Genomic DNA, 20,517 nt, shown 5'->3' with positions numbered 1-20,517 from the left:
GTGGGTCTAAGATCACTTCTTGGAGGACCCGAAAGATGAACCTGTCAATTAAGGGTAGACAGAGGGGCAAGGAGAGAGGAATATCCTGCGGGCCCCAGTTTCTCTCCCTCCCCAGCACCCTTCAGAAACCAAATCAGGTCAGATTAACTTCAGGATGAATGTGAAGCAAAGAGAAATCTCCTCTCCCCAACTCTCCTCCCCAAGACGAGCAACGAATGAGGGACCATTCCACACATTTTTTTTCTCTAGGAGAAGCTTAGGGAGCACAGGCCTGAAAATGCAAATCCACACGCAGATGCCAATGAGTTTCAGTCAAAGCTTACACTGGGACAGCAGGACTTCTCTTGTTTGGTTCGGAGGGTTAGAAACCAGGACGGTGTCCACTGCCTAAAACGGGGCGTGGACGTCAAGGTGAATGAAGAGGGGAGGAAAGGGGAGCCTGTGAGGATGGGCTCAGAGACCAGGACCCCCCCACCAGCCCAGGTCTCCCAGAGCTCACGATGGCACTGGGGACCCACTGAGAGCAGCGCAGAGGGACTCACAGGGGTCACCGGGGCGATCTGACTTCCTAGGAGGCACCATCACAAGTCAGCGGGGCTCTTGGGTTCTAGCCCTGCTGCGGCCTCTACCCACCTGGGCGAGCGCAGCAAGTTCCCACGCCTGTACATGCAACACAGCTGCTCAACTGAACCATGAAACTGGTCCCCGGGAAGGTGGTGTCCTGTGACAAACTCAGGTGTTGCGGGCAACGGAGGCCCCGCTTCGAAGGCAACCTTGGGCCTCAGATTCCTCACCTGCGACCTGCGGGGAATACCCCACCTCCTGGGGTCGTTGTGAGGGTTAGATTTGGCAATGCAGAGAGCTGCCGTCACTTCCCTTTGTACGGTCCTCTCCAGCTCCAAGCTGTGCAGAGAAAGGGACCTTTTATTGGGCCAGCAGCACATACACATTTTCCTATCACTGCTATTTGTAACTTCTTTATTAATGGAAACAATTCAAAACACTATGCTGCCAGTTCAGGAAGGGCAATTGAAAAACGAAAGGCCGTCTAAGTGAGAGGCTTAAATGCCATCTCTGGGGCAAGAGGCCTGGAAGAAAAGGATTGGCTTGAGGGGGAGAAGAGTCCAAGTCCATGTAAGGGCTGGAGAGGAGCTGGGGGTGCGGGGATGGTGCCCCGCGAGGTGGTCAGCAGGCCCTCCGCCCCGCTCCCCCTCCCCCATAGTCTCCGGAGCAGACTTCACTCCTCCCCTCCCCGCCTCCACCACTTGGGAATCCAGCTGATTCCAGCCTTTGAGACTCCCAGCAACCCAGACCCCCGGTCTGAAGAGCAAATGTGTCACTGCCCCTGCTCCTCCCTCCAGCATAACGTGAAAACGAGGACCCACAATTGTAATAAGACAACTATTTCTCTACACACGAGCTTTAGAAAAAATGGTGCCTCCCTTCCCTCAAACACACAGAAAACTTCAAAGACAGGTGAGGCAGAGTTCTACCACTTCCGCGTGTGAGTTGAACCAGGAGGATAGCCTGCTATCAGTAATGAACAGCTGACCCCAGTTTCTGAACACGTATTTCCTTTTCCAATTAATTTTCCTCCTCCTCCCAAGATGAAACAGACATTAAAAAAAGAAAAACAGCAGGAGGAAAAAAAAAAAAAAAAGAAAAACAATATCCTTTAAATTCTGTTTAATTCTTTTTTTTTAATCTAGCTGTTCACTTTTTTACACTCAAAGAGCCAGAGTTTAAGACTAGCTCTTTGGTGCAGAAGAATACATTATATAATGAAGTGCTAAATCTTCTGTAAACCAACAAAACACCCAATTTTTGGCAAAGAAAAACAAACGTGCTTTTGGCGTCTACTTGTGAATATAGCAACTGAGGACTACAAGCTTGAGAAACTTCTCAAATGAGTATACGTAAAGATTTCTCACTGGCACACACACACACACACACACACACACACACACAAAACACCTTGAATTAATAAACTGAGGAGTTGAATGTCTGTTTCAAATCAGCAATGTGCTTACCTCAAAAGGAATACCTTCCCAAAAGCAGGATGGAAAAGTGAGAACATATTAAAATGATTATTTTCTTTAAAGCAGAAGTAAAATCTGGAAGGAAGTTTATAAAGATACTCATCATCACGGTAAAGCCAGGGGGGTGGAATGCTGGCAATTATTTTTTTTCTTCTCTAAATGTTACATAATGTTATTAAAGCTGTTTATAGTTAAACATCTGGATCACTTGTAAAGCTCTCCTCCTGTCTATGTGTTCTGGATCATTTTTAAAGCACTACTAAAAAGCTGGTGTAGTCTTTCTCGAGGGTCCTCTCTTTTGGAAAGGCACAAGAGTATTTCTTACCTGCTTGGAAGAAAGACTTCAGGACGAAAACACTAAGTCTGCTTACCTGTGGTTTAACTTGCGATCTTCATCGCTGCCAGCCTCCAACTGCAGAGAAAGAAAGAGAATGTCACGGCCCAGATGCCGCTATCGACAAGCCTCAGACACAAGGCTCACGTTTTCTGCTCTGGTGTCTGCAACAGATACAGATGTCCAGGAAACCTGGTTCCTTCCAAAGAGCCGCACCCTCTCCTTACCAATCCTGCTCTGCTGCTCCCCTGAGTAATTTCCGTGGAGGAATTTTCAGGTTTCCTGATGTTTCCCCACATGCCTCCCCAAGGCATCGCAGACCAATGCCTCCTAACAGAGCGCTCCCGGCCGGCACTGCTCTCCACACGCTTGTTCAGCCCTGAGCTCTCCATTTTCCAGGGCTGCTTTGGAGCATATCCTGTTTTTCTGTTTTAAGGGGAGGGGGCAATGTCTTTAAGAGGCTGTTTCCTCCCTTCAAGCTAGGCAACAGCTGAGTGATCAACACCATTTTAAGCCACAACACACAAGTTAAAAAATAAATAAATAAAACCACCACCACCACCACCACCATTCCAGGCAAGTCTTTCTTAATGGAAGGTGGCCAGGATCAGGCTGCCTGTGGGTCCCGAAGCTCTTGGTGGTTCTCTAAAAGGCTTAAAGTTTAATATAAAACTTTCTAGGCTATTGGTTTATTTATAGACATGAGAGAAAGAGACATTTAATATTTCCTAAATGTTACAAGGCCAAGAGGGTTAGAGGCTCCAAAAGTAACCACGATTTAAGCCCTGACTGCAATTTTTCTTTTTTTTTTTTTTTCTCTTTCAAGGAGAAAACTCAAATGAGAAGAAAACACACATCCCAACAACTCTGCACCGCTGGGACTTGGCATGTTTTGTGTGCTACACAGAGGAGCCCATTGAATGGGAAAGAGGGAAACCTGGAAAGCAGTGACGGCTGGAAGAGATGCAAGGCCGACTGAGGACAGAAACCAGACAGAAGCCAGCGGTGGCGGGAAAAGGGTTACGGGGATCATGTAGAGAGAGGTCTGGGCAGCAAGGGACACACACCACAGGTGGCAATTTCACCAAGGAATGAGTCCAGCAGAGGGTCCTGGAACCCCTACGCCGTCATAAGATCATGTATGTAACGCACTGGGCAGAGGCAGAGACCATCAGCTAGTTCCCACACTCCCCACCCGACAATGAAGGAGAAGTGGAAACATCGGGGACAGCTCTGCTGACCACAGGGCCACCGACTTCGGTCCCGAAGTGAAACATACACAAAACAACTCACACAACCGCAGGAACAAACTTAGCAGAGACTGCTGGGTCTAACCCAGTGGTTCTCAACCGGGGGCAGCTGATCTCAGCAGGGGACGCCAGGCAAGGCTGGAGCCTTTCTTGGGAGGATGCTAGTGGCATCTAGTGGGTAGAGGTCAGAGCGCCGCTACACTTCCTCCGACACACAGGACGGGCCCCTGCCACAGACGGCTCACCCCAACGTCGGCAATGCCGAGGCTGAGCAACCCTCATCCAACCCCGCCACCTCAAAGGGACTGGAGATCTGCCCGTGAAAATGAGTCACCTTGAACGTTTGTCAAAAATCACAACGTTACAACCCGTTCCTGAGAGCTGCTGCTTTACCTATCCGTGGGCTCTCTGCCTGTTCTCACAAAAGAATGAGACAAGATTAACAGTAAAATGACATAAATGAGATAATTAAAGATTGGGGGGAAAGGAACAAAACTTAAAAAGAGGGAAGCACTGCTTGGCAGGTCGGGCTGTGACCTCCCTTAGTTCCCACGCCGTGCAGCAGGACCACGGGCTGGGGAAGGAAAGAAATGCCCTGAGTGTCTCTGATTCAACGAAGGATGCACATTTTGAGGAGTAAGGAAATGATGGAGGGGGCGGCGGGGGGGGATACAGACTTCAAAATCATTTCATTCTCGCTCACTCTCTGAGATTCTCAGGATGAAAGGCAACGCAAAGTCAGTTATTCCAGAGAAGAAAGCTACATAGGCCAAAGAACACACATTAGAGGGAAGCCAGCCCTTTCAGATGAGCTGAGGCCCAGAGAAGGGAAGTAACCTGAGGAAGGACGGACCAGAGGCAGAGCCGGCTGGCCCACGTCTCCTGATCCTGTGCACACACGCCTGCCCTCTCTGTTCCTTCTTGCATCTTCGTACCTCGCCCCACCTGGAAGAAAGCCTCACCTTCCAGGGAACATCCCAGCCTCTGCTGGCTCCCTGGGCAACTAATGCCGCTGATTTACTCAAGTTGAATAAAAGCTGGTTGAATTTTATTCTTATTTTGGAGTCACTGGCATTTGGTGAAAATAAGGCTTTCTATAATCATTTAAAATGTGCCTAGTGGAAACAACCCCAATGTCCAACAAAATGTACATCCATACCATAGAATATTACTTGGCCATAAAAAGGAATGAGGTCCTGACACGTGCTGCAACATGGATGAGCCTTGAAAACATGATGGTGAGTGAAATAAGCCTGACACAAAAGGCCACATAGTGTATGATTCCACTTACATGAAATGCCCAGAATAAGCAAATCCATAGAGACAGAAAGTACATTAGTGGTTGCCTAGAGTTGGTGACAGCAGGGCAGGGGTGGTGGGAGGGAGGCTGTGGGTGATGGCTAAGGGGTGTGAGGTTTCTTTTGGGGGTGATGAAAATGTTCTGGAATTCGTGGCGATGCTTGTACAACCTTGTGCATATACTAAAAACCACTGAATTGTACACTTTACAATGGTGGATTTATGGTATGTGAATTCTATCTCAGCTAAAAAATGAAATAATAAAATAAAAAGTTTTAAATGTGTCTAAAGCAGAAATAGATCAGGTGCAAAGTAACGCAGGGAATGTGGGGTTTAGAATCGGAGACCTAGGCTGAGAGGCTCTCTGTCTAACCTCTTCCTGGAGCTGAAATCTTCACTCGTTGTTTTTGCGAAGGGACCATGAGATTAAGTGCAGAGAAGTACTTTGTAAACTGCAAGACAGCAGTAGTAGAAATGATGTAGGGGAACAGATGTCTCTGTGCGGGGGCCAGAAGCTACTGCGGACTCCTCAGCTGCAGGCTACTGGCCACCGTGCAGAGCAGGAACTGTTAGAATCTTCTGTCTGTAGACAAGATAACTCATTAATGGCTTCTCCTCGAGAGAAGGGGGCTGTGAGGTTCAACCCTGCAGCCACTCTGAGAGTGCAAGTCCCAGCAAAACAGGTTGAAGAGCTGCCCCACCAGGAGCTGGTGGGACAGGCAGGGCTGTTAAACCCCAAACAGGTCCTCTTCTCTCACAGACACACACAAACCTTTCCATGTTATCAGTCAACTTCCCCCCAGGGAGAAGGGGCCTGAATTGCTCAGATGCTGGCGGGGCCACTTCCTGGGCCTGCAGGGCCCCTCCTCCAGCCTCCTCTCCCTTCCCTAAGCAGCTCCCCGCCTCCTCCTCCAGCCTGCTGTGTCTGCAGGTCATCACTCGGTCCGGCCACAGATGTGAGTTTAGACCCAACTGGTTCTCCTGCTCAGAGGCCCGAGGCCCAGACTGGCAAGGTCCAGCCCAACTGTGCACTCAGAGGACCAATTCCCCAGTAACCCCAGAGCAAGAAGGAGCCAGTCCAGGACAGGCTGGGGTCACACGCAGACCCACAGAAACCCGCACAGCGCAAAGATGCACTTTCAGCCCCAGAAAGCACCGGTGCAATCCCAGCAACCCCAGAATCGGCCGCAGCCACACAGCCAGATGCACATAAACATGCAGCCCCGAAAGATACCATAGCAAGAAAAACCCAGACTCAGCTGCACACAAAGACATACGACACACAGTCACCCAGCACCCTGAGCTCACTCAGCCACTGTCACACGGTGACGCCGGCCCCCGAGAGGCACGGCCACTCACACCCAGAGCCGGAACTCCAGGGGCGTGCAGTCGGGAGAAACAATCTCACAATTCACAGGGTCACCCGGCAGCCTCTCCCCCAGCATCACACAGGCACGGTTCCCAGGGGACAGGCCAGATTCACGCACAGGCTGGCATACACATGCACACATGCAGCCGGGCACACAGGGAAAGGGCCGCCGCGACAAGCCACAGGGTCCTGAATCTTACAACCGGCATCTCAGGCAGTTACCCAGTCAGGAGTCCCGGTCCCACGTCCAGTACCCCGCACAGTCACCCCGGACGAGGGACACTGTCACGCACTCACGGTCACCCCCCAGACGGGGCTCAAATTCACAGTCACCCGCAGATGGGGGTCACACACACACAAAGTCACCCCCGATGGGGGTCAGTGTCACAGTCACCTCTCGATGGGGGTCACACACACAGTCACCCCCAGACGAGGGTCACACCCGCTCACAGCCTCCTGCACAGTCACCCCAGTCCGGCTGCCAAGGCTGGGTCGTCCCGCTGGGGCCCCGCAGGCCGAGGACCCCTTGAAGCTGCCCTGGCGCAGCCCCTGGCGCCCCGCACTCGCGGCCCAGGCCTGGCGCGGCGGCTGCTCGGCCAGGCCGGGGCGCGGGCCCGGGGCTCACCTCGCTGTTGCTGGCGGAGGAGGAGGCGGCGCTGGGCGTGGGCGAGCGCTGCAGGGTCACCAGGGCCATGGCTGCGGCGCGGCGCGCGGGCGCCGCCGAAACCTCGGGCTAGAGACGCCGCCGCCGCCGCCGCCGCCGCCGCCCGGGCCGGGCCCAGGGCGCTCCAGGAGCCGCTCACGGGCGGCCGGGCCAAGCCGGGCCGAGCCGGGCCGGGCCCGCCCCTCCCTGTCGGCGTCTGTCGCCGCCCCCGCCCCCCGCCTCCCGCCTCCCGCGCCGGCGCGCGCCGGGCCTGAGCGCGGGCAGGGGCAGCGGCCGGGGCGGGGCGCGCGTGCGCGGCGCGGGATCCCCCGAGCGGCGGCGGGAGGCCCCGGCTGGCCAGTCACGTCTCCCGCGCGCCCGACGCGCGCGCCTGGGCCGCGCGCCCGGCCCTCCAGCCTGAGAAGCGGGGGCGCGCCTGGTGGCGAGCAAGTCCATCCCCCGGAGGCCAGCCCCCTTCGCAGGAGGGAAAACTGAGGCCCGGCGTCCGCACGACCTGGAATGCTCAGGGCGGGGAGGTGTAGAGACCAGGAAATAAAGAACTCCTGGTCCCTGCGCCTTGAACCCCGAGGAGCGGTCTGCAGAAATTAATTCGTTCATTCATTCATTAATTTATGAAATATTTATTGAGCACCTACTAAGTGCCAGGCACGGAGTATTCAACCGTGAGCAACATAGATTAGGCCTGACCTCAGGGATGAGACAGAAGTGAGTCAAATTACTAGGCACTTAAAAAAAATTATTTTGCCAGTCTTTTTACATGAATTCTTTCTATGTGTCCAGAAACCCAGCCAGCTCCTTGGGAAGACAGGAAGGGCTTCTCTGAAAAGGGGGCATTTGCTCAGAGGCCTGATGGATGAGCAGGATTAACGGGTGAAGGGAGGGGAGACTGGGGGGTGGGGGGAGCTAAAGGCCCGGAAACTGGAAGGAGATTGTCCATCAGAGGCCCGATCCTAGGGAAGGGAGGGGGAGGGAGTCAGGGTGCACTCTAGAAAGCTCCGGCTGCCGCTTGGAGAAGGGACTGTGGGGCAGAGGGGTGAAGGGAGACCAGGGATGGGCCGCTGCTGTCGTCCTGGGAGGAGGTGACCAGTATGGGGATGGAGAGAGGGACATGGAGTAAGATACTAAAGAGGTGGTACTGGCTTGACTTAGTAATAGCTTCAATTTCATTCAAATCCCCTCCCTCCCCTCTGTTGCCCCACGCAGGTTGCACAAGCCTCCGCAGATTTACTGGTCCAGTCCTGCTCCCCATCCGTCTCACTGCCAAACCAGCAACCCAGCAGCCTCCTGGATCTCTCCAGCTGCTTCCCCCAGGTCCAGGGGCTGGGACCTCCTGCATATTCCCTCAGCATCATTCATCTCAAAGGTGGTTCTCAGTGGGGTTACTATAGCCCCCACTGAGTGTTGTGGGGTTTTTGTTTTTGTTGTTGTTTTGTTTTGTTTTTTAACTTGTGGGAATATTTTTTAATGTCTTGCAGATGGGGAGAGCTATTGGTGGTTCTGGTGTTCAGAGGGCAGGAGCCAGGAATGCTAAAAACGCTAAAAGTCGTGCAATGCACTGGACAGTGACGCTGCCCCCGCCCAAGGAGAATTGCTTCATTCCCACAAGACACCTGTGTGGGTGAAAACACCGTTCATAGTTATCTGAAGCCAGAACCTAATTCCATTTTACATATCAACACAAAGTATTTTTCACAGAATTTTCAGAAATGCAACTATGTTTAAATAGAGGAAAGAAAATACTTTGTTTTGTTTGAGAGCTTTGTCTAGAGTTGTTCACGATTTGGGAAAAAGAGTTTATAGAGGGAAACACCACTCCTAATATTGGAGCAGTTGACCCAACAAACAGGCATCTGTAGCTGTGCTCTTGTAGACAGACCGCCATATTTATTTAGCACTTATTTTAAAATGTCAAGTGTAGGACAAAATTATGGGCAATATTCAGTTGACTAGTGACTATCTTACTTCTCAACTCTGAACACATTCATTAAAAACAGACACACTTCAACACAACATTGTAAATTGACTATACTTCAATAAAAAAAAAAAAAGATAAAACCAGACACACTACTGAGACTTCCCTTTGTCCTCCAGGGGAGTTGTGCCCAAGATTTTGCATAATGAAATGGATGTTGTTTCATCATGATGAATTTTCCTTTTATGTTAGGGCATTATACATTTTGTTTTTTCACATTACATGTGGAGGTGGGCTTTATCATTTATGAATTTGTTGCCAAAGAGTAAAGGAATCATCACACACTAGTTGTAAAAGGGGTGTGGGATTTTAGGGTCAAGAACCTTAGGCTGGTGGTTCTCAAATGGGAAGGTCTGAGAATTCCCTGGAGTCAATACAGATTTGGAGGCCCCACCCTCCAGAGTTGGCGATTCACTCAGTTTTTAATAATGCCCTAGTGATGCTGATGGTCCTGGTATGGGGACCTCGGTTTGAGAACCGCTCCCTGTACAAATGCCAAGGCCTCCTTACTGGTCTTCCCTGCATACCCTTCCTCTCCTATCCATCGAGAAATCCATACCAAGATCTGATCATCAAAACCGCAATGAGGTACCACCTCGCACCGGTCAGAATGGCCATCATTAAAAAGTCTACAGGGACTTCCCTGGTGGTCCAGTGAGTAAGACTCCACGCTCCGAATGCAGGGAGCTGGGGTTCGATCCCTGGTCAGGGAACTAGATCCCGCATGCATGCTGCAACTAAAAACATCCCACATGCCGCAAAGAAGATCCCATGTGCCACAACTAAGACCTGGCACAGCCAAAATAAATGAATAAATAAAATAAGTATTAAAAAAATCTACAAATAACAAATGCTGGAGAGGGTGTGGAGAAAAGGGAACCCTCCTACACTGTTGGTAGGAATGTAAGTTGGTGCAGCCACTGTGGAAAAAAGTATGGAGGTTCCTCAGAAAACTAAAAATAGAATTACCATATGATCTAGCAATTCCACTCCTGGGCATATATCCAGACAAAACTCTAATTCAAAAAGATACATGCACCCTTATGTTCATAGCAGCACGATTCATAATAGCCAAGACATGGAAACAACCTAAATGTCCATTGACAGATGAGTGGATAAAGAAGATGTGGTACATATATGCGCTGGAATACTACTCAGCCATGAAAAAGAATGAAATAATGGCCGTTTTGCAGCAACATGGATGCAATTAGAGATTATCATACTAAGTGAAGTAACTCAGAAAGAGGAAGACAAATACCATATGATATCACTTATGTGTGGAATCTAAAATATGACACAAATGAACCTATCTGCAAAACAGAAACAGAATCACGGACATAGAGAAACAGGACTGGTGGTGCCAAGGGGGCCAGGGGTTGGGGGAGGGCTGGAGTGGGAGGTTGGGGGGTTAGCAGATGTAAGCTTTTATATGGAGAATGGATAAACAACAAGGTCCTACTGTATAGCCACAGGGCCACATATATTCACTATCCTATGATAGGGATTCCTGGCAGTCCAGTGGTTAAAACTCCCGTGCTTCCATTGCAGGGGGCATGGGTTCGATCTCTGGTTAGGGAACTAAGATCCTGCATGCCGCATGGCGTAACCAAAAAAACCAATATCCTATGATAAACCATAATGGAAAAGAATATTTTTTTAAAAAAAGAATGTATATATATATATGTATAACTGAATCACTTTGCTGTATAGCAGAAATTAATACAACATTGTGAATCAACTATACTTTCAATTTAAAAAAGAAAAGAAGATCTGATCCTGCCATCCAAGAAGGCCACTAAACCCTAATCCTTCTACCCTGGCCCAACTTAGCTTTCTACCCACCCCACTGGTCCAGAGACCATCCCACCCCTTCTCACTTCCTCTTACAGCTGAGGGGCCCTCTTCCTTCCCACACTATCTCTTGCCAGACACCACCTCCAAAAATCTCTCCCTGCCCCCTAGACTGGACTCAGCGTCCTTCCCAGGATTTCATTGCTATCCCCCCACCTACCCCCAGACACACAGCATGTATCACTCAACATTGTCACAACTATCTCTCTGACTTGTCACATGGTTTCTAAGAAGAACCTCAGGAGCTGGGCTGGGACCAAGATGAGGGCACAAAATATAAGGGGGCAACCAAAACAACAACAACAAGAAACCTCAGTAACCAAGAGAAAGACTATTTTTTAAAGAATCAAAATTTATGCAAAAAAATCCTCGATGAAGGAAATGTCAACATTTTAAATGGAGTTGGGTGAATTCCCTGGTGGTCCAGTGGCTGGGACTCTGTGCTTCCACTGCAGGGGGCACGGGTTCGATCCCTGATTGGGAAACTAAGATCCTGCGAGCCATGCAGCAGTGTGGCCAAAAAAAGAAAAGGGACCAGTACCATATGACTGATCTTCCTAGTGCCACAGGCTCCAGTATGGCACAGCAAGGCGTTTTTATTGATCCTGTCTTTATTTGACCCTGTCTTTATTTAAAATTTTGATCATTCTAAACCCTTTCGTGAAAACCCTTCTGTGAAAAGGCCTGTGGGCCTGACTTGTGGCCTGTAAGGGGGTGGGGCAGGGAAAAGAGAAGTGAGAGCCCCCTGGTCTAGGCTTCAGGAGTGGAGGAGGGGAACCCACTGAAAGAGGCAACTCCAAAGTTTTCTTGCATCCAGTAGAGCCCTTTCCATTCGGTATCATCATAATTATTTTTTCATTATGATTTATTTAATTATCTTTGACCTTGTAGTCTCAGCTCAGTTTTGCAAGGGACTAAAAACAGCAAGTTATGGAGTTATTTGCTGTCTGCTAGGCGGTAGGCAAAGTGATTGCCAGTGTGTTGGGGACAGGGTTTATTAACATGTGAAGTCCCCCGTTCTACCTCCAGGGCCACCTCCTCCAGGAAGCCTTCCCTGACCTGAGGCTGGAAGGTAGGTACCCTTTATCTATGCTCCTGCTGCCCCTCTGCTTGTTCCTGGCTTGAGCCTCTTTCTTTATTTCTTGTCACATTGTTGTGGTTCTCATTTCATGGCTGAGGAAGTGGATGCACAGAGTGGGTTAGTCACACACCCAAGGTTACATAGCTAGGGAGTGGTGAAGCTGGTATTGGGACAGATGTTTTTCTACTTTAGAACTCAAAGACAGAGGTTCTTCCAGGATAGCCTAGGAGGGGAGAAGGGACGAGAACTCTGCCAATAGTTCCCTTTTTAGAGCAACTAATTTGCAGTTCAGAGGTAGCAAAGTTCTGGTAGACTGAATAATGGTTCCCCAAAGATGTCCATATTCCAATGCCTGGTATGTGTGACTTTGCAGATGTGATTAAATTAAGGGTGTTGAGGTGGGGAGATTATCCTGGGTTATCCACGTGGGCCTGATATAAACCCAAGGGTCTTTATAAGAAGGAGGCAGAAGGAGCAGAGTGAGAAGTAGGAGATGTGATGACACAAGAAAGAGGTTGGAGTGATGGGAGGAAGGCCGTGAGCCAAGGGACGCAGGAGGTCTCTAGAAGCAGAAAAAGGCAAAGGAGTGAATTCCTACCTCATCATCTCCAGAAAGAATGCAGACCTGCCATCACCTTGATTTTAGACTTCTGACCTCTAGACTTCTGACCTCTATTTATAAGAAAATAAATTCCTGTGGTTTTATGCCACTGAATTTCTGGTAATTTGTTGCAGCAGCCATAGAAAATGAATATAAAACCAACCTACACGTATACTGTGTTAAAAAAGAAACAACAGGCTCAAAATGGAGTCACTTGTGCTAAACCCCACATCAGCAAACCAAGACTTAATACCTAACCTAATTGCAGTTACAACCTCCCCCAGGAATGTAGTCTTAACTGGTCAGTCTGGAATTTTCTGATCAGCACTAATGAGGTAATCTGCCATGTAGCCCCCTTCTGTCCTCCATAAGTAGGTTACCTAAGCCTGAAACAATCCATTCTTTTCCCCCCTTCTGCTATAAAAACCTTCCATTTTGTACAGCTCCTTGGAGCTCCTTTCTACTTGCTAGATGGGATGCTTCCAATTCTTGAATCATCCAACAAAGCCAATTAGATCTTTAAAATTAACTCAGTTAAATTTTTGTTATTTAACAGCTATAAAAAAATATTATGGTGTCATAATCCAATATGTTCCAGGCAATTCTTGGACATTGTATCATTTTCACATTCACTCAGTACATTCAACGAGAATTTATGGAGTGCCTACGCTCTGCTGAGCACCAGTCTAGATTTGGGGTCCATCAGGGAACACCACAGAGTCACTGTCCTTGGGCGGTGTCCAATCAAGTGGGGAGATATAGCCAAACAACCAATAAGTAAATAGATTTACTATAACATATGCTAATACACGCATATAAACACGAATACTTAAATATACATATTCCTATACTATATATTTAAATAAATATATGAATATAATTGGGTGGTGTCCAATCAGGTGGGAGATCTAGCCAAACAAAAAAGTAATATATTTACTATAACATATGCTAATATATTCATATAATATATGAATATTTAAATATGTCATTTTTTAAATGAATCCCTGTCAGTAAGTTCTTAGAACATGACATGCACAGATCAGTGTCAAATAATGAATATGATGTCAAGTAGGAAAAATCAGTCTGGGGGAGAGGGTGGTGGAGGGGGCTCTTAGGCAAGTGGTCAGGGAAACCTCTGGACAGGTGATATTTGAGCAGAGGAGTCACCATGACAACCCCACCAGGGAGGGTGTGGTGATCCTGGGATCTGCCTGGTTCAGACTGGCCTCCTGACTTTGGAGCTGTCAGGTGCTTCCTTTTTCTGAGGCTCACTTTCTTGCTCTGTAAAATGGGGATGAGAATGGGACCACTTACCTCATGGGTTGGTTTTGAGGCTTGAACACAATAATGCACATGAAAAGCACATTGTGCTGTCCTGCTCATTGACGTTACCTAATGTCATGGGTTGAATTGTGTCCGCCCCAAAGATGCTGACGTCCTTACCCCCAGGACCTGTGAATATGGCCTTATTTCAAAATAGAGTCTGTGCAGATGATCAAGTTAAGATGAAATCATTAGGGTGGGCCCTAATCCAAGATGACTGTGTCCTTAAGTAAAAGAGAAATTTAACACAGAGATAGAGACACAGGGAAATCTGTGGCCACAAGCCAAGGAACACCCAAGATGGTCAGTAGATCACAAGAAGCCAGGAGAGAAGCACAGAACAGATTCCCACAGCCCAGAACGAACCAACCCTGCCAATAGCTTGGTTTCTGATGTCTGACCCCAGAACTGTGAGGGAAACAAGTTTCTGTGTTTAAGCCACCCAGTTTGTGGTGCTCTGTTACAGCAGCCCTACGAAATGAATACACCTAATATTATCATTTCCTTGGTTCTAGAAACTGAGGTCCAGAGCACAGCTAGGATGTGAACCCCAGCTGACCAGCCCCCGGGGCCCATGTGTAGGTAGTTGGCCTTTCTAGCCTGAGAGGTGAAACTTTGGATGTGCCCCCATGTGCAGGGAATGGTGTTTGGGACTCAAAACCTTGGCCACTTGGCCCACAGTGTCCAGGGCGGGCCTGGGCAGTTGCTGGGGTCCAGGGCTCCTGATAAGGCATCTCTCTGGGTGGGTTGATGGGTACCAACAGCCAGGCAACTGCAAGTTCCTCGCTCCTGTGTGGAGTTGGTGAAAGCCTCCTTTCCTCTACTCACCCCTTGATTTAACTTGTGTGCTTGGGTTCTCCCTGGGAGGTGGGGAGTCTCTGCCTCCCTCCAGGCCTCCGCTCCCCTCTCCAGTGGGTGTACTCACAGGACTTGGGCTAGCCTGACTCTGCCTCTAACTTGCTGTGTGACCACAGACAACACACTGACCCTTGCTGGGCCTTGGAATCTCAGCCTATAATTTGGAGTGATTAAATGTCCCATGAGAGGTCACTGGTTAAATAAATTTGGGTACATGCATATGATGGCCCTCCTAGTTGGCCCTCAATGATCCCCATCTCCTGGTATTCATGCCATTTTGGAGACCTTTTCACAATGAATAGACCTGTGTAAGCACTAGGATATTGCAGATGTGGCAGCTTCTGGCTTCTGAGGCTAGGTCATACAAGACACCGTGGCTTCCCTCTTGCTCTCTCTTGGATCACTCACTCTGGATGATCAAGCCAGCCACTATGTCATGAGGATGCTCAAGCAGCCCTATGGAGAGAGATCCTCATGGTGAGGAACTGAGGCCTCCTGCCAACAGCCAGCACCAATCTACCAGCTACGTGAGTGAACCACCTTGCAAGTAGATCTTACAGCCCCGATCAAGCCTTCAGATGACATTGCAGACACAGCCGACATCCTGATTGCAACCTTACAAGAGACCCTGAGCCACAAGCACCCAGCTAAGCTGCCCCCAGATTCCAGACCCCCAGAAAACATGTGAGATAATAAATGACTACTGTTTTAAGCTGGTAGATTTTGAGATAATGCGTTATGCAGCCATAGATAACTAATACAGCCATAGATAACTAATAAAGCAGCCATATAAAAATATGTTACAATATAATGCACTACTGGAGAAACAGTTTCATAAAATATTAAGTTGGGGGGAAATAAAGTAGGTTACCAATCACTATATGACAATAGCATCCCAGTTTTTGGAAGAAAAAATACGAAGAGTTATAAAACTCTACCAAGAACAAAAAGAAGACATAATGGAGAGACGGAGAGGATTTTCTTTCTTTCTTTCTTTCTTTTTTTTTTTTTTTTTTTTTGCAGGAGAAGACTTTATAGTAGAATTATCAATCACTCTAAGTTAAATTCAATGCAATTCCCATGAAAATCCCAACCTGATGTTTTTGGGTGTAAGGGATCTTGATAAGAGATAACTGAACGAGATGACAATCGTTAAAGACAAGACAACAAGCCCAAAATGGAGTCATTTACGCTAAGCCCCACATGACCAAACTGCGTCTTAATTACAGTTTTGTTTTTCCCAGAAATGGAATCTTAAATCAGCCAGCCAGGAATCACCTGATCAGCACTAGTTAGGTTATCTGCCTGGTAGATCCCTGCCATCCCCTAAAGGAAAGTAACCTTGCAATATCCAATCTGCTTTTCTGCCCAGTATAACTTCCTTGTTCCTGCTCCCTTCTACCTATACAAGTCTTTCATTTTGTATGGCTCCTGGGAACTCCTTTCTATCTGCTAGATTGGATACTGCCCAATTCATAAATCATTGACTAAAGCCAACTAGAGCTTTAACATTTTACTCAGTTGAATTTTGTTTTATAACACATTTATTGAACATATACTGTGCATCGTGTCCTCTTCGATCACTATTTCATCTTAATTCCACAATAGGGCAAAGTCCCTTGTTATTTAATTTTTCCAGTAGCAAGAAACTGTTATTAGCTTCCTTCCCCCCACCCCCTACCACAAATTCTACATATAAAGCTTCAAGAAGAGACTTGTCTGTGATTCTGGGGACCATGAGGATGAGCTCGGGTTTGACCTCATGTGTGTTTGACACTAACGTGTGCTCTTGGACCTCCTGCCATGTGCCTTCCCGATTGTTCTCTGGTTTCCTTTAGTACCAGCCCAAGACCACACAGAGAGGGCAAGGTTGGGGTACCAGCTGAGTCTGCCTGCCTGACTCCAGAGTCCCTAGTCTTAATCACTAGTCACCAAAAAGGAAGAGTAGAAAGAAGGGATCTGTCCTACCAGATATTAAAACATGTGACAAAGCTGCAGAAATTAAAACAGCATGAGCACTGGTTTAGAAAGCCACAGACAGATCAATGGAGAGTCCAGGAATAGACCCAAACACACAGGAAAGTTTAGTGAATAATAAAAGCAGGGAAGTATCAGTAGAGAAAATATGAGTGAGTCAACTAATGGTTTTGGTGCCATTGTCTAGTAAGTCAAGCTGGATCCTTAACCCCCTTCTTTCTCCAAAATTAATTCCATATGAATCAAATGTTTCAATGTTAAAAAAAAAACCCTCAAAGTTCTAGAAGTCTGCATGAGTAATTTATAAAATGGGACAGAGAGGGGAGGGGATGAAAGGTTTCTAATATGACAATGGCAGAAACCATAAAAGGGAAAAACAAAAAGATGAATAGATTTGACTCCAAAAAGGTTTTTATTTAATTGAAAATAGTTGATTTACAAGGTTGTGTAAATTTCTGCTGTACAGCAAAGTGATTCAGTTATACATATACATTCTTTTTTAAATATTCTTTTCCATTATGGTTTATCACAGAATATTGAATATTGTTTCCTGTGCTAAACAGTAGGACCTTGTTATTTCCATTCTCTATATAATAGTTCCATCTGCTAATCCCAAATTCCCAACCCTTCCCTCCCCCACCCCTCTCCCCCTTGGCAACCACCAATCTGTTCTCTATGTCTGTGAGTCTGTTTCTGTTTCATAGATATGTTCACTTGTGTCATATTTTAGATTCCACATATAAGTGATATCATATGGCATTTGTCCTCTCTCTTTCTGACTTACTTCAATTAGTAAGATAATCTCTAAGCCCATCCATGTTGCTGCCCAAAAAGTTCTAAAACCTTTGAGTGTCAGACAGATTGGGGGAAATCTTTTCAACAAAAGGATAATACCCATAAATATAAAGGGAGTTCTTACAAATTAATAAGAGAAATAGCCAACACACTTCAAGAGGGAAATGGGCCAAAAAGGGGCCTTTATAAAGAAATAAATCTAAAGGTCCATCAATGTATGAAAAGATTTGCAGTCTTGTTAGCAGCGCTGGATGTGTGCCAAATTTAAGAAGGCTCCCACTCTCAGGATGGTGCAAGTACAGGGTGGGCACCTGAGGGTACGTGCCTCCTTAAACTTGTCAGTTAATGGAGTCCTTTTGGAGGGCTGTCTGGCCAAATGGATCAATATTTTAAATGTGCAAACTCTTTGGCACAATGATTCCATTTTTAGGACTCGACCCCAGGGAAATAGACAGGTGTTGCCAAGGAAACGCATCTAGGATATTTGTAATATCAAAAATGACAGGGACAGTCCCCATAGGGACCGACTTTAAAAATTGTTACATCCAAGAATTTAAAAAAAAATTGTTACGTCCACATACAATGGTAACCTGTGTGAAATGGATACCATTGTTCTACAGTTGTATGGAAAGGTGTTCAGGACATGCCATATTGGTAACAGAACAGAACGGAAGTCAAAACAGCACGTATAACAAGAGCCCATTTTTGTCACCCAGGTGGTGTTTATGTTAACTTTGGAGACATTCACCCAAATGTTAATGGCCCTTATTTCTTGGTGAGGGGGTTGGTAGCAGGTGATTAGTACTTTCTTCTCTCTACCTTCTGTATTTTATACATTTACAGAGGTTATGATGATGTTAATACTTAGAAAAGTTCTAATAATGCTAATTTCATCTGAGAATGTATGTGTGGGTGTGTGAGGTTAACTGGTTATTCTCTAACTTCACCTGGCCCTCCACAGAGTTCTGCCTCCTGCAGAGAATTCTCCCAGCCAAGGATCCTTTTGTCCTGGCCTGAGTGTATTTCAGAGCTGCTAGAAGGCCATGTCCTTATCAACCAGCCAGTGGGTCAGAAGAATCTTCAGCTCCAACAGCTCCAGCCAAATCAACAGAAATTGCTTCCAAAGGTCCTTTGGGGGCCTTCTGGAACCTCCTCTCAGTATGATCAGTGAACTTTGGGACTGGTGGAGGCTTCAAGTAGTTTCCTCACTGTCCCTGTGATCAACAGACAGAGTAAGCCCTACAACCCCTGTGGGACTAAGGGCACATCCTGCCACTCTTTGGGCCCTCGCTTTACCCAACTGTAAAATGGCAGATTCAACCAGCTCAGTGTTTCTCACATTTTTTTGTTTGTTTGTTTGGCCACACTGCGTGGCATGTGGGATCTTCCTGGACCAGGGATCAACCCGTGCTCCCTGCAGTGGAAGCACGGAGTCTTAACCACTGGACCACCAGTGAAGTCCTCCTTTTTTCAAAACAAAATGAAACTCATGCTCCCTTCTGATAAAGATAAAAATCTCACATGCCTCCTAGGGGATATCTTCTATTCATTCCAAGAGCCAAGAATATTCTGTGAAACTTTACTTTCTAGAGTTTGGATCATGGAAACAACGGGTGTCACTCCACTTCATTTTCCAATATTAAATACTGTACTGAATTTGCTTTTTGCACACAGCACAGGACTCTCTGAAGCCAAGGCCCACCTCTGGCTCTGGGGTGTGGGAGTCCTGGGTGCCTGGAACCATTCTCAACTCTCAGTAAAGCTCTCCAGGGTGGTGGCTGAGTGTTCCACCTCTGGAAACAGACTGCCTGGGTGAGGGTTGCCAGATATAACACAGGGTGTCCTGTATTTTTATTTGCTAGATCTGGGAACCCTAACCTGGCTTCAAATTTGGGCTTGTGAGCCATATTATTATGGCAAGTTCTCTCTTTTCTCTCTCCTTCCCTCCCCCTCCTCCCCCCTCCCTCCCTTCCTTCCTTCCTTCCCTTCCTTCTTTCTTCTTTTTTCTTTCTCCTCTCCTCTCCCCCCCACCACTCTTTCTTTCTAATTTTGTCAATCCATTCATCTTAATCTTAAATATGCAGCTTGATGACTTTTCACATAGGCATACACTCCTGTTACCACCACCCAGATTAAGGGACACATTTCTAACATCCCAGAAAATGTCCTTGTGCCCCATAGGTAATCATTCTTCCCATAGCCTTTATCACCACCAATGAGTTTCACCTTTCCTTGGATTTCACATCTGTAGAAGCGCACAGTATGGGCTCTTCCCTGCCTGGCTTCTTCCACTCAGCGTAGTGATTGTGAGATTCACCCAGTTGCTGTGTGTAGCAGTATTTAATTTTTGCTTTGCTGTATAATATTCCATGGCATGAACTGTCTGAAAACACAGTTTGTTTATGCATTCTGATAGACATTTTGGTTATTTCCACTTTGGGACTATGAATGTTCTTGTACAAGCCTTTTGGCTGGCGGATGTCTTTACTTCTCTTGGGTATGTACATAAAAGTAGGGTTGCTGGGTTATAGGCTGGACATATTTTTAGCTATAGTGGATACTGGGAGCAAGTTTTTGAATTTCAACTATGAAGAGAGAGTTAATAATAACGGCACCTACTATTAGGGCTGCTGCCAGATTAAATGAGATAATCCAGGTAAAGTATTTAGAACTGGCACACTGAAATTCACAAAACACAAATCATCGCTAGAATGGGAATGGGAATAAAGTTATCTGGCTAACTTTTGTTAACTTTTAAGTGTTCCCATAATGAATTAGAGGCACAAGGAATTTCCCTAAGGTTGTGGGATATAAAAGTGACACATGACTATTGTAAAAAAAAAATTCAAATGAAATGGAAGCATATAAGTAAAAGGTGGAGTTCACCCCATCTTTTTTATTATTAGAGAAAAGAGTATGCACTAGTATTTTGCATGCATTTTCTTATGGCATCTGCACGTTTTTATCTGATAATGCTGAAGGTAAGGGGTTACAGGCTGGACCTTCAAAGCTGACCCAAAGGATGCTTCACCCAGGGCTGGTTGGTCCCTCTCTCTGGGCCTCAGTCTCCCCATCCATACGGTGGGCAGCCTGATGCTCTCTGA

At 47.0% G+C, this 20,517-nt stretch overlaps 1 protein-coding gene across 2 annotated transcripts in view; it reads right to left on the bottom strand.

The window, feature by feature from the left end:
• The window catches only part of SSH1 (slingshot protein phosphatase 1), a 55,535-nt gene extending 48,440 nt beyond the window's left edge, over positions 1-7,095 (bottom strand). The window contains exons 1-2 of one of the 2 annotated variants that reach the window (XM_036823362.1): positions 6,917-7,095; positions 2,411-2,451 (exon numbers count right to left, since the gene is read on the bottom strand). In XM_036823362.1, the coding sequence (XP_036679257.1) occupies positions 2,411-2,451; positions 6,917-6,985 (110 nt within the window). In that variant the 5' untranslated portion in view covers positions 6,986-7,095. Of the gene's footprint in view, positions 1-2,410; positions 2,452-6,685; positions 6,757-6,916 lie in introns of those variants that run through there. The other variant, XM_036823364.1, reaches the window with a different exon arrangement.
• Positions 7,096-20,517: the final 13,422 nt, after the last annotated feature.

This window comes from Balaenoptera musculus, chromosome 14 (genome assembly GCF_009873245.2).
Source record: "Balaenoptera musculus isolate JJ_BM4_2016_0621 chromosome 14, mBalMus1.pri.v3, whole genome shotgun sequence".
NCBI lineage: Eukaryota > Metazoa > Chordata > Mammalia > Artiodactyla > Balaenopteridae > Balaenoptera > Balaenoptera musculus.
Note: the sequence above shows the minus strand (reverse complement) of the source record. Positions and strands in the feature narration are given on the sequence as shown.